Source organism: Malus sylvestris, chromosome 13, assembly GCF_916048215.2.
Source record: "Malus sylvestris chromosome 13, drMalSylv7.2, whole genome shotgun sequence".
Taxonomy (NCBI): Eukaryota; Viridiplantae; Streptophyta; class Magnoliopsida; order Rosales; family Rosaceae; genus Malus; species Malus sylvestris.
This window is the reverse complement of record NC_062272.1, coordinates 4326239-4339249: the sequence shown is the minus strand read 5'-3', so window position 1 is coordinate 4339249 and position 13011 is coordinate 4326239. Positions and strand designations below refer to the sequence as shown.

The window sequence follows — 13011 nt, the reverse complement described above, 5'->3', positions numbered from 1 at the left end:
TCAAATGTAGCTCTTTGTATAAATACCAAATGTACTCTGACTATTCAACTCAATGAGAATACTTTTCTAATAAAACGCACGTGAGAAGCTTCTGAGTCCATCTGGGCGGGCATGCATGATTGATGAGAAGAGGAGAGTGAGCTCTGTGCTAAAAAAAAAAAAAACAGTAAAGGACAAATGGGGCCCAAAACAAAGTATGTTTCGCATTTCTCCAGCGAGTACTCGTAGCGGAAGCAGTCGCAGTTGACGACCAACTTTTCCATGAGAGGGTCGGAATTTACTATTTTCGTACAAAGAGCTTTTTTCCTTTTTCTTTGTTTATAATTTCTAAGTAGTTTTCACTCTCTAAAGCTCGTTCTTGGCCAGAATTAATTAATACTAATTAATACTCAATACTTGTATTTACCTTATTTATATGTGATTAACGTAGTTTTACTATGGCCTAATTGAAAGTATTCATTTATTAATCATCATAAGATTGTATTTTGCATAGCTTCAATGATCTATAACTGGCGGTTCAAAAATTGACAAAAAACGTATATTACTGTCGGATTTTAAGCAAAATCCGACAGAAAATGGATGCAGTGGCGGATATAATAAGCGACAGATTTGCCTGAGTTAGGAAATGAATTTTCCGACAAATAATACTTTAAAACCGACAGAAATTGTGTCAGATATAACCGACAGATAATATATTAATAATGAATAAATAAGAGTATTTTTGTAGGCTAAAACCGACAGAAAATACTAAAACCGACAGAACTTATGTCGGCTATAACCGACAGCGAATTTATTAATAAGAATAAATAAAAGTATTATTGTCGGATAAAACTGACAGAACATATATTAATAATAATAAAAATATAAACAACCACTTTCTGCATTTTCCATATCCCCTGCATTCATTGCATTTTCCATATTCACAGCAAGATCAGACATAGTTTCATTAGGAAGCGGCTTAGGACGCGTCATGCTAGCCATTGTTACAACATTGTTTGTTTCTACCTGCACACATTCACATTCCATTAGAATCACTCAATCACAACAAGCATTGCTCATTCAAATGAATCTCTCCTCGAAATCGAATGAAAATCGAAATACTTACAGTGTTGATGAGATCTATGATAACGAAGAGCTCTTGGTGCGCCAGCTGCAAGTTCTCCACCATGCTCTACCATTGCCGGTGCGTCACCGCGCTCTCTTTCGAGCTCTTCTTCTGCTTCTTGTTCTCATCAGTTGCAAGTGTTGAACCCGACAGAAGGAATGAAGGGGAAAAATGGGGAAGGAAGGGGGAAGGGAAAAGGAAATGAGGAGAAAGGAGAATAGAAGAGAAGAGATGTAAGATCCCACTCACCTTGATAATTCGAGCTTTGACAAAACAACCTATCTAAAAATCTCCAGAACTTAAGCTTACATGCATATTGACTAACTCCTTTGCATGATAACAAACGAGAGCCTTTGCTCTTATTCATACTCTCGGCCTCTCTCCCTGCTTCTCTACGTTGCTTTCTGCAACACTGCTCTATCTGTGTGCAGATGAAATGAAAGAGTTTGAGGGAAAGAGAGATATAAAATAGAAAGAGATTGAATGGCTAAGAAAGAGTGACGTGAGGGAGGGGAGAGTGCATGGGAAAGTGGGGTGTGTGTGTCAGAGAGAGAGAAAGATGTGAGGGAAGGGAACCGGCTGATATTGGGAGAAGAAATAAAATAAAGGGTTAATCTTTGTTTACTACTCTGAAGTTTCGTGGTTTTCAACATTTAGTACATGAAGTTTTTTTCGTCCCAGAATCATACCTAAAGTGTTAATTTTGGGACAGTTTCATACATCCGTTAGTCAAACTGTTAACTCTGTTGGTAAATGATGATGTGGCGCCCACGTGGACAATGACTGGGTGCCACATGTCATTAAAAAAATTTTAAAAAAAAGTATTAAAATAATTAATAAAATTAAAGTAAAAAAAATTAAAAAACCATAATCTCCTACCTCTGCAGTTTTCGGTTTTACCGTCTAAAACAGATAGGATTCAGATTGATGCTTAACTATCTTGCTACATACATACACACACATATATATCTATATAAATATATGCATATATATGGAAATTAGGTTTCAAAATCCGAGTGAGTTTCAAAATCTGAGTGAGTCAAACGTATGAAGGATAGTGATTAGTTGTAATTGGACAGTTAGTTTGTTATTGAATAGTTATAGGTTAGTTTTGATGAGCTGTCAAATGTAGCTCTTTGTATAAATACCAAATGTACTCTGACTATTCAACTCAATGAGAATACTTTTCTAATAAAACGCACGTGAGAAGCTTCTGAGTCCATTTGGGCAGGCATGACATGATTGATGAGAAGAGGAGAGTGAGCTCTGTGCTAAAAAAAAAAAAAAGAAAGTAAAGGACAAATGGGGCCCAAAACAAAGTATGTTTCGCATTTCTCCAGCGAGTACTCGTAGCGGAAGCAGTCGCAGTTGACGACCAACTTTTCCATGAGAGGGTCGGAATTTACTATTTTCGTACAAAGAGCTTTTTTCCTTTTTCTTTGTTTATAATTTCTAAGTAGTTTTCACTCTCTAAAGCTCGTTCTTGGCCAGAATTAATTAATACTAATTAATACTCAATACTTGTATTTACCTTATTTATATGTGATTAACGTAGTTTTACTATGGCCTAATTGAAAGTATTCATTTATTAATCATCACAAGATTGTATTTTGCATAGCTTCAATCAAGTAGAAGATCGTGTAGTTATTCATAACATTAAATAAATGGACGTGCAAATATTACTTGGTATCAAAACTATCTATTTGTTTTATACATGGATTATGTATAATTTAACTATTTTTTGCAAAAATAATTTCTAAATAGTCGGTTTTTAAGAAAATGAACAATTATTATAGTAAGTTTGTACTCTAAAACCACGTCAATTACAACTTATTGAAGATGAGGTACTCCCATGAGGTATGTCCTCGAGTCCTGACCAAGTGGTACACCATTTTTTGCAACTTACATTATTACCAAGGATATACGGTTCTCACTAGCCAGATTGAAAGAATTTACATGCAACTAAATGTCAAAATGACAGTATTACAAACTAATTAAATGATGACATCTTGTTTTGCCTCTTTTCATCTTTCACTTTCAAGTTTTCAATGGACCAATTTCTTGATGAGCAACGTCAGACCCAATTGTCCATATTATAATCGTAACCCTACTAATTTGGCTCAAGGCAAATATAATCGTTGATGATTTAATTTAATCACAAGTTGATAATCACAGAAAAAACTAACTCCGCTCATGTCAATATATGTCAACAACCATTGGCGTAGCTAGAATTTTCAAATAATTGGATCATAATATCAACTAAAAAAGCTTTCTTGGACCAATTCGTCGAGTACCTAATAGACACCCTTCAATTCTTGTCAACATATGTCGATGCCGACAAATGTCGACATTAATTTGTAGTGGCTTGTTGAAGGTGGATGCAGGATACATGAAGTAATGTTAAAGACTGCTAAGACTTTTTAACTAAAGTATTTCATACAAAGAAGAGAGAAAAGGAAGACAAATGTGATAGAAGAAAATAGAAATAGGAGGAGGAGGAGGTTGTAATTTAGTTTGCCTTAACTGTTTATAGGAGGTCAAATACAATATACAAACAAATATACATGGGGTTTTTTAAGTTGTTGGGATCAAAGACAACCAATGACCACATACTAGCTCCGCCACTGTCACCAACTACTATGTTACGTAGAGGCTTGTTAAGGCATTTTGTTAGGCATTTGGTGTGCACAATAGAACCGCACACAAGAAAAGAGAGAAAAAAAACATGAACGTTAAAGAAATAGAAGAACAAGCAAGAGGAGGAGGTTGTAGTTCTAACCATTTATACGGTCAAATACAATAAACCAAATACACACAAATTTTTAAAGTTGTTAGAATTATGAACAATCTATTACCCTATGCTCACTCCGCCACTTAATACCACACACAATTCAACCTACGAAACAAAACAACAGAAAGATACCGTGTTTAGAAAAAGGTTGATATTTTGAAACTTGAACATGTGAGAAATCCCACACAACACAAAGGACCGCAACCAAGTAATAATTTAGGTGCGGATCCTCTGGACAATGAGCCAGTTCCTTTGAATGGGGGTCAAATAATTCATGCTTGAACCGACTCGGCACCCGGGCGAGAAGATAGTCGGAAAGGAGACAAAATGCATCAACAAGTTTGTCTACCAAATATTAGTAAAATTTATGCTCTGATGATGAAGTTATTTGCCTAACTTTGGAATTTTTTTTTATGTATTTTTTTTTCTATTAATTTTGGTGGCTGCTAATGAGATTCCAGAGGCTCCGTCGTTGAAAGCGGAGTCGAGGATGTGCTGGTGGTGGTGGAAAGTCAAATGGCAGAATGAGTGTCTAGAGAAAAATAAATTCATAAAAAGTAAAAGAAGTGTATTCTGGGAACTTAAACAAATTATTTTGGGTACCATTTAGTATTACGGTATAATGATATTTCTTTTGTAAGTGAGATGTCTTAGGTTCGATTCTCACCAAAGGCATAATCACATTATTGCTAGCAATAGTGAGGCTTAACTCACTCCCCCACCGTCTTAGTGTAAATAATATTGTTTGTTAAAAAAAAAAGGTTTTTTATCCAAAATGATCCATGAGATTTGCATAACATATCACTTTAGTCCCTAAGATTGAAAATCAATAGAAATGGTCTCTGAGATTATCCACCATCCATTATTTTGGTCTTTCCGTTAAAAACTCTGTTAAGTGTCTCGGAACTCTTGCCTGGAAGTTTAGGCAATTTTCAAAGCTTCGTAACTTAATCGTTTCTTAACCAAATTCGACCCATAATATATCAAAATGAAGATAGAAAAGTGTAGGACAAGATTATACTTATTTGGAAGCCCAATGGTTGCCGGAGATGGCCGAAAAATAGCCTGAAAGGTGACTGGTCCGCGGGAAAACTGAAAAACTCGCCGGAAACTGGGTAAATTTTAAACGTTCATAACTTCTTCAATACTCAACAAAATCAAGTGATTCAAAAACAAAAATTATACTTCTCGACGAGACGAAGAGAAAGGTATATTTATCAACGGCTAAATCACCGTAGTTTGCCCAAAAAAGGCTCGAAACTGGCTATTTTGGTCTTCAAATTAGCCATCAATAAAGGTACCATTCTCTTCGTCTTGTTGAGAAGTATGATTTTCGTTTTTGAATCACTTAATTTCGTTGAGTATTGAAGAAATTATGAACGTTTAAAGTTTACCTAGTTTCTAGCGAATTTTCTAGTTTTCATGTGGACCGGTCACCTTTCAGGCTATTTTCTGCCCACCTTCGGCAACCATTGGGCTTCCAAATAGGTATAATCTTGTTCTACACTTTCCTATCTTCATTTTGATATATTATGAGTCGAATTTGGTAAAGAAACAATTGAGTTACGAAACTTTGAAAATTGCCCAAACTTTCGGCCAATAGCTCTGGGACACTTAACGAAGTTTTTAATGGAATGATCAAAATAATGGATGATGTACAATCTCATGGACCATTTCTATTGATTTTCAATCTCAATGATTAAAGTGATGTGTTATGCAAATTTCAAATATCATTTTGGCTAAAAAGGCAAAAAAATATTATTTTGGTTATCAAAAAAATGCGTGAGAGCAAATTAGGTTTGAAAAAAGTGTCCAAAAACGAAACTTGGGTATACATAAGACCACTCAAATTCTTTTTGCTGTGTGCATTGACCAAAATCTTCTAGAAGCAAAGCATTTATAAGAGCCCTAGTGAAAAAAAATGGATGGTAAAAGTTGTCCAAGTATTGAAACAATCTTGAGCCCATTTCTTAGTGATTACCCACCCACAACACACAAACCCATTTCCTAAAGTGGTTTTCCCTTTCCTGTTGAACCCATTTTATCTTAAACCATTTTGGGTATAGTTCCTAATTTACGACCAAATTCAGAGATTTTTATTTTATTTATCTATGGGAAAATAATCTGAATAGGCCATGTATCAATTTGACAACTACAAAATAAAATGTAATTTGAAGGATCAAGTGCCAAAACACATGTAAATTTGGGTCTAGTCCCAACATGACTGTGAAGTGTTTCATTTAGACAATTTAATCATAAATTGTCAAACACATTTTTTTCTCCCTATGCACACACCTTTTCGTTATATTCTTTATTTCTTTATTTCTTTATTAATTTATTCAATTTAAAATCATTAGAGAAAAAAATGCGTACAGAAATTAATTACCTAAAATTCTAGTTTTTTTTTCGTTTTTTTTTCTTGAAGTGGCAAATTGTCACATTTGTAATTTTCCTTCGGTCATACGTGAAACCGTTAACATTGGATTAACAGTTGGTGGCGCATCCAAATATCCTATTCGCATGCACAATCTATAAAATCCACACGCTGCAAATATCGAGAGACAGAGAGAGAGAGAGAGTGAGAGAGAAACAATGGACACTCTCTTTAGCCTCCACTTTCCTCTTCCCCACTCCAAGAACAAAGCTTTCACTAACAAAAACTCCAACCCATCTCAGGAATCCCGTCCGCCTTGCGGTGACCGCTCTTTCCTCCCCACTGCAATGCGACCGGTCGCTCCCTCCTCCTGTTCAAACCTTCTGGCAGTGGCTCCGGGACGAAGGCGTGGTCTCCAACGCTACTCGCAGTGGATTTACCTTAACGCTGGAAATATCCGGATCAGACCCATTTTGTGAGGACAAGCTGGACATTGCTGAGACAAATGGTTTGGGTGCAACTGCATGGTTCGACATATTTTTGGAGAGCTCGCTTCCACCTGCATTGATTCCATATCTGCGGCTGGTCGCTCTTGGAGGGACCGACGCTTTCCTCTTGGAATCTATATTCAGGAACGATATCTGGGACCACCTTCAAGGCTTCAACTGCCGGTGAGCCCTGCCAACGAAGAGCTCATATGCAGAGTAGTCCAAGATGCCTGCAAATCCGCTCTTTCCGGCTGTCCCACCACCATCGAAGAGGTATTCTGCCTTCTTTCATATATCTGCATGCTTTAATATATCTCAACTGGAATACTACCAGGAAAGGCGGCTCAAGGATCTCGGCCTCTGCGGGGAGCTTGAAGACATAGTCTTCTGGGAACCCAAGTAGGGAAAATTCATGTCACTGTGACCATCTCCAATGGTGGCTTATAACCTAAAATTTCCCATTTTTTCCCCCTCAAATCCACTCCAACCCAAAACCTAAACCAAACCTAAAACCTAAAACTTAAAATGAAGGCAAATATAGGTCACAAATTTAGCCCACAAAAGCTGCTAGGACCCACGGATGAGAGTGAAAAGTGGGTCTTGTCCTGTAGCCAACGACTGCTTTTCTTCATCGGGTGGTGGTAGTAATTGGACCGTTGGTTAATCCAACGGTCCACATTCAATTTTTTTTTGTTTTATATTTATATATTTATTGAATCCAACAGCTTAAATCGAATATAATCAAATCTAACGGTAAAAAAAAAGATCTAACGGTTCAAATTTAAATCCAATGGCTAGAATAATCTTAAAATTTTTGGAATTTAAATATTTTTTTCCAACGGCTAGAATAATTTTTTTTTTTTAAAGTTTATATGGTTTATCATGATTTTCATGTATTGATTTAGTGATTTTTCAAAATTTATCAGAATTTAAATATTTTTAGGTTAAAATGTTCATAAAATTAATTTAGGATAGTCTACATAATTTTTTTTTTTAAAAAAAAGTTAATTTAAAAAAAATTAGCCTTAATTCATTTTTTGATAATCTGGGGCTAAAATTGTAGGCCAAAATGGTTGGAGTAGAAAAGCTGTTTCTGGGCTAAAACCTAAATTTTCTGGGTTAAATATTTTTAGGTTTTAGGTCAGAATTGAAGATGGTCTGAGAGGGAAGTCATAAATTAGCAGTAGTTTCGTCTATGGACAAAGTTTCCATCTATATTCCTGTTAATTATAATTTATATAGAACTGAACAGCGATGAATTCGTATCAATTTGTGAAATACATGAGAAAACGAAGAAACATATGGACAAATTGAAAGATTAAAAACGAATGAATACATCTTTAGACGCCCGAATTGGGAACTTGAATTCTTTTTATGCCGTTTCCTACAAAACTCTCATGTGTGTGTACATGCTTCCCTAATATGAAAAGCCACATGGATTTGTTGACCCCTCTTTAAGACAATTCTGTGGAAGGTTGATTCCAGACTTGGTCGCTTGCAGTCACCCGGTTTTGCTTGAGTTTCCAGGGCTAAAGTCATCACAATTCGTTTCCTCGCAGAGGCATTCATGAGGATTTGCGTAGAAATAATCTTCCTCCTTTGGCCTGTCTGCGATGACTCTTCGCCGAGTTGGTTGTCCCATTCTTTTCTCATGAATGGAACGTACAGCGTCCGAAAACTGATTCCACGAATGTGTCCCATTCAGATGCAAGTCCAATAATTCTACAAGTCTTTTCCTGTCGAGCAAGATGCTTTTTTTAAACCCATGGTACCTGCATGAAATATAATTAGGAAGTGTGTATTTATAGTACACAACGCTGCACCGACTTGTGAATATTTGCATACCTTCGGTGACCTTCAACAAGTTTCGCCATATTCCCATCATATGTAGGAACAAAAGTATTACTAGCAACCGAAACTATAAAATCCAGAGCTGCCATTTGAGATGAATGATTCTGAAACTGCCGCAACTCCTTCGGAGCAAGAAGTGTTTCCTTCTTAACCTGAAACAGACAAGCAAGAAGACCCAAGTGTTTAAACAACCATTCAGCGCAACAACTAATATCAGAAGTCCCAAACGCACAATGGTAAAAGGACATGATACATAATTTAGAAGACCAACTCACAATCCGTGGAAATGCAGCTCGTAGTGGACCAAGTCTCCTTTCACTACCATAAATCTCACCAGCTGCTATATAGATTTGTGTGTCCTTACTAAACCCCAAGGCTTGCAATATTAATGCACTCTCCTCGGGCGTTAGAGGACACAAACCTTGAGATCTCTTCTCTTCAGACATTATCTCTTTCTCTCTCCACCAAGGATATGCATATCTGAATGAAACGTACAACAATATATATTGCATGTAAGTAAAGCTCAATATATTTCTATGGGAACAATAATGCTTAAAGCATGTCTCTTTTATCAAGCAAACTTTGATAAGTAATACTGATGAAGGTTGTTTGTTGGCTGAATTTCAAATGAACATTCCACAAAACTAATAGTCAAGTTTTGAACACGACAAACCTCAATCGTTTGAGCTCATCAGCTTCTTCCTCAGTGCAGCCATGAGTACAACCTGAGAAAGCCAACATGTCCATTTCGTACCTTAGATGCAAAGCCACATAAGGTCCCTTTTCTTTAAGTAGACGAACCAATTTGTACCCTAAAGCCTCAATCTCGGGAGTGAACTTCAGTGCTTGGAAATTAACACGACACCGAAGTTTCTGAAGATCAAGAGGTATCCAATTGTTTGCCAAACGTGCATCTGTTCTGTTAAAGTGCAACACTTTATGCTTGCTAACAAGTGGCAATATCTGCATAATGGAATCAAGGCACTCAATCAGGATGATTACTGAAAATATGAAACTTCTGCATACAGAATCAAATGCATTCAATCAGGAAGCAGAGAGAACAGATAAACTCAATGAAACCCAATAAACGAAAACATTGAATCAGTTTTATCACACAACAATTTGGAATATGTTTTACTTGCATCTCTACGTTATGCACAAGTGAATGCATGTTATCCATAGGATGACAAATAGTTAACAAAACAAGGTATCACCAATTTAGTAGTTAAAGATTCTATAGAAAGTTGTTAACTTCGTACAAAAGTCAGATACCTTGTTCGCTAAAATAAACTGGGAAGAGAGGACACAAACCTGTTCAAGATAGTATTTTTCATTTGACCAACTAATAGGAGGCATCTCGAGCGGTTTATGTCCATATTTTCTACTAAACATTTTTGGAAGTCTTCTGACAATTCGGACTTCATCTCGCAGTGAATTAATGAAATGTCTTAGATCAAAGATATCCTCAAAGTTACTGCAAAAGAAATACCAATAGTTGAAATTAATAAGCAGAAGCGAATCAGTTTTTTAAGTCACAGTTTCATTTAGACCAAGGACCGTTACCTAGGATCAGCCCAGAAAGATGTCTTATCAAGCTCTGGAACAACCAATGTAAGATTTAAAAGCCGGGCAACAGTGACCATGTCACAAATCTGAAATGCAGAACCTTCTGTCAATAGCTAGACATAGGATAAAGTAACAAAGAAAAGTAAAGAAGAAAACAGCACAAACCGCAGCACGCATTTGATTCAAGCCCCCATTGCAGGAAACTCTAAGAAACCCGTTACTTGTATAATTTCCTGCAAAACTCAGGCCATTAGGCATACATATCCATATTGTATTACCGAGTTCATATTCATATATCCCCGTTATTATAATATTTCAAGATAAAATTAAAAAATCGCAGAGTAATACTTAGAATCACACAACCTATTTAACAATTTCATCAAAACCTTGAAATAATGAACTTTTCACGAAAGCAAATTTCAAATTCACCATAAAAAGAGTTCCAAAACTATAGTTCTTGTCGGCATTCTTGAGTCATTCTAACAGCCACACTCACCCCATAAAAGGTTCCGAGTCTGCAGTGAGCCAGAAAAAAATTGGACAACAACCTATATGGCTATATGAGCACGTGTACCTTAAATTCTCCACCAACAACTAAAAACAACCTACTCCCTTCTCCTAACCTCAAATGATCCAAACTTATAAACAAACAATCCGCCAATGCTGCCAAATCGGTTTGCATCCATCAATCGAAAAGCCAATTTTCATGGCCTAAACTCTGAGTTCATGAACTAAAGTCCAAATTCATGCATAAGATAATCATAACAAAATCCGGTAACATTTACACAACTTAATTGAAGAAGTGCACTAATCTCAAATTACCAACTCCAACAATCACATTCATGCTCAATAGAAGTAACACCAGCAAAATTATCTGCACTATCCAACAACTTACAGTAAAAAAAAAAAAAAAAAAAAGCTTTCGTTGAATCTAAAAACTCACTGGCGGGGAGAAGAGGCGGCGGCGATGGGACCGCCGGAAGTGGAACCAGCGTGATTTCGGATATCCGATGGGTTATATTGGAGAGCAAATGCGGATGCCATAGCTCCCCAACCGCCACTAACTGAACCAAACACGTCCACAGGAACAAGCTCGAACACACCCGAATGAACCACACCTGCAACCGCGTCCGCCCAATCACCGGCGCCGGAATCTTCTCGCACCGCACATGTAAACCGACTTCAGATCTAACCTCCATTCCTCTTTCACACGCCACATAGCCGCTTCATTGATCGTTTCCGAAATTCCCACAACCCCCCAATTCAAATTCAGCTCACGAAATCCCCAATTTCAATCCAGCATTGCCGAATCAAACACACTTGGGAGCCCTCAAAGCCCAGATTTTGAAACGGGAAAAAGTTCGAAACTTTGTGTGAAGAATCGGTGCGGAGAGGCAGGAGGTTGAAATTTCACGAGTTAAATGTCTAACCCAATTAAAAATCTCAACGACCCAATGCAACCGCAAGGCAATTTTCGATTTTCCTCTTGCTTCCTCCTTTTTCCGGGAAAATCTTGTGATTTTCTCAGCGACGTGCTATGAACTCTTTTTTTTTTTTTTTTTAATTAAACATAAAAGGAATGAAGAAGAAAATCAAGAAATTAGATTCAGGTATTTCTGCTCTCGTTCTATGCTTATATAAGTTGCAAATATTCACACCAGTTTTTTGCTTTTTACAGTTTTACTCGTCTGATAAGTGCTGTCAATATTTTTTTTGTTAGTCTTATAAAAGTAGTCAGTTAATTTGCACTGCAAGCAGAAAACCAAGATCCACCATTTATTAGCTGATTCTCGTTCTTCTAAATTTAGAAATAACATACAAATTATATTATTATGACGGTGCTATCCGTGTATTTTTTTTTTTTACGTCTACACACTTTTTTTAATTTTTGGACATCGGAATTAAATAATATCAAATGACAAAAATTACATTAAGTGTATGAAAGGTAAAAATGAATGTATGAATAACACCACGCAAACAAAATATTTCCTATGTAACATAATGATACATTAGGATGAAGAGAATGCTAAGGGACTCTCTAAAAAAATGAGATTTTTCATAAATTCTCTCTCATTTAACAGTTTAACGCCAATTTCCGTATCAACATTATAAAAAATTATATTAAAAAATGAGGTGATAAAAAATTTATAAAAAATCTTACTTTTGAAAGAATCTCCTTAACATTTTTTGTAAGATGAATCCAAACCATGTACCAACTATGATATATATTATATAGTATAAAGTCCAAATTATCATGAAAAATAAAAAAATTCCAAAGCTAATGTATGAAATGGTGGAGTTTAAAAGGCATGAATGTCTTTTTCGATACATAAAGTCAACCTCCAACTAATTAAGAAATAAAACAGAATAATTGTATTCATTTGTATTTTTAAATTGATGAATTCAAGGTATAGGAGTCTAGGATTCTTCAAAACCAAGATGTTGTAAGATACTAAGATCCCTTTGCCGATCAACGAAGCCTCCGGGGATACGATTTTTGTTGAGTTTTATGGACCATTTTTCTTTGCTTAGGGAGTTCATATTTACTTTTGCTTTCCAATTTTTTTTTATTTTTTTATTGTTCTAACTTGTAATCAGTCTATCAAATATTTTATTTTGTAGTGTTTCCAAATGATGGTAAGAAAATTCGAAATTGAAATCTCTTCGGATTTTATTAAAAAGAGTATATGTATATATTAATTTTTATGGATCAACATGTATGATAGCTAACGCAATATTCAAACCATTGATGTATATTATAGGAGACGAATTTGTGACACTATTTTTTTTATATAACTTTTGACATACGTTTTTATGGGCACACTTTAGAATGTAT

At 35.9% G+C, this 13011-nt stretch overlaps 1 protein-coding gene across 1 annotated transcript; it reads right to left on the bottom strand.

The window, feature by feature from the left end:
* Window positions 1–7963: 7963 nt before the first annotated feature.
* Window positions 7964–11793, bottom strand: LOC126595051 (rhamnogalacturonan I rhamnosyltransferase 1-like). The gene is made up of 8 exons (XM_050261374.1): window positions 11119–11793; window positions 10341–10408; window positions 10173–10261; window positions 9921–10083; window positions 9283–9572; window positions 8885–9089; window positions 8604–8761; window positions 7964–8530 (listed from the first exon to the last, which is right to left on the bottom strand). Exons 1-8 carry the CDS (start codon window positions 11372–11374, stop codon window positions 8260–8262), a joined length of 1500 nt encoding a protein of 499 aa, XP_050117331.1. The 5' UTR covers window positions 11375–11793; the 3' UTR covers window positions 7964–8259.
* Between the last annotated feature and the right edge of the window lie 1218 nt (window positions 11794–13011).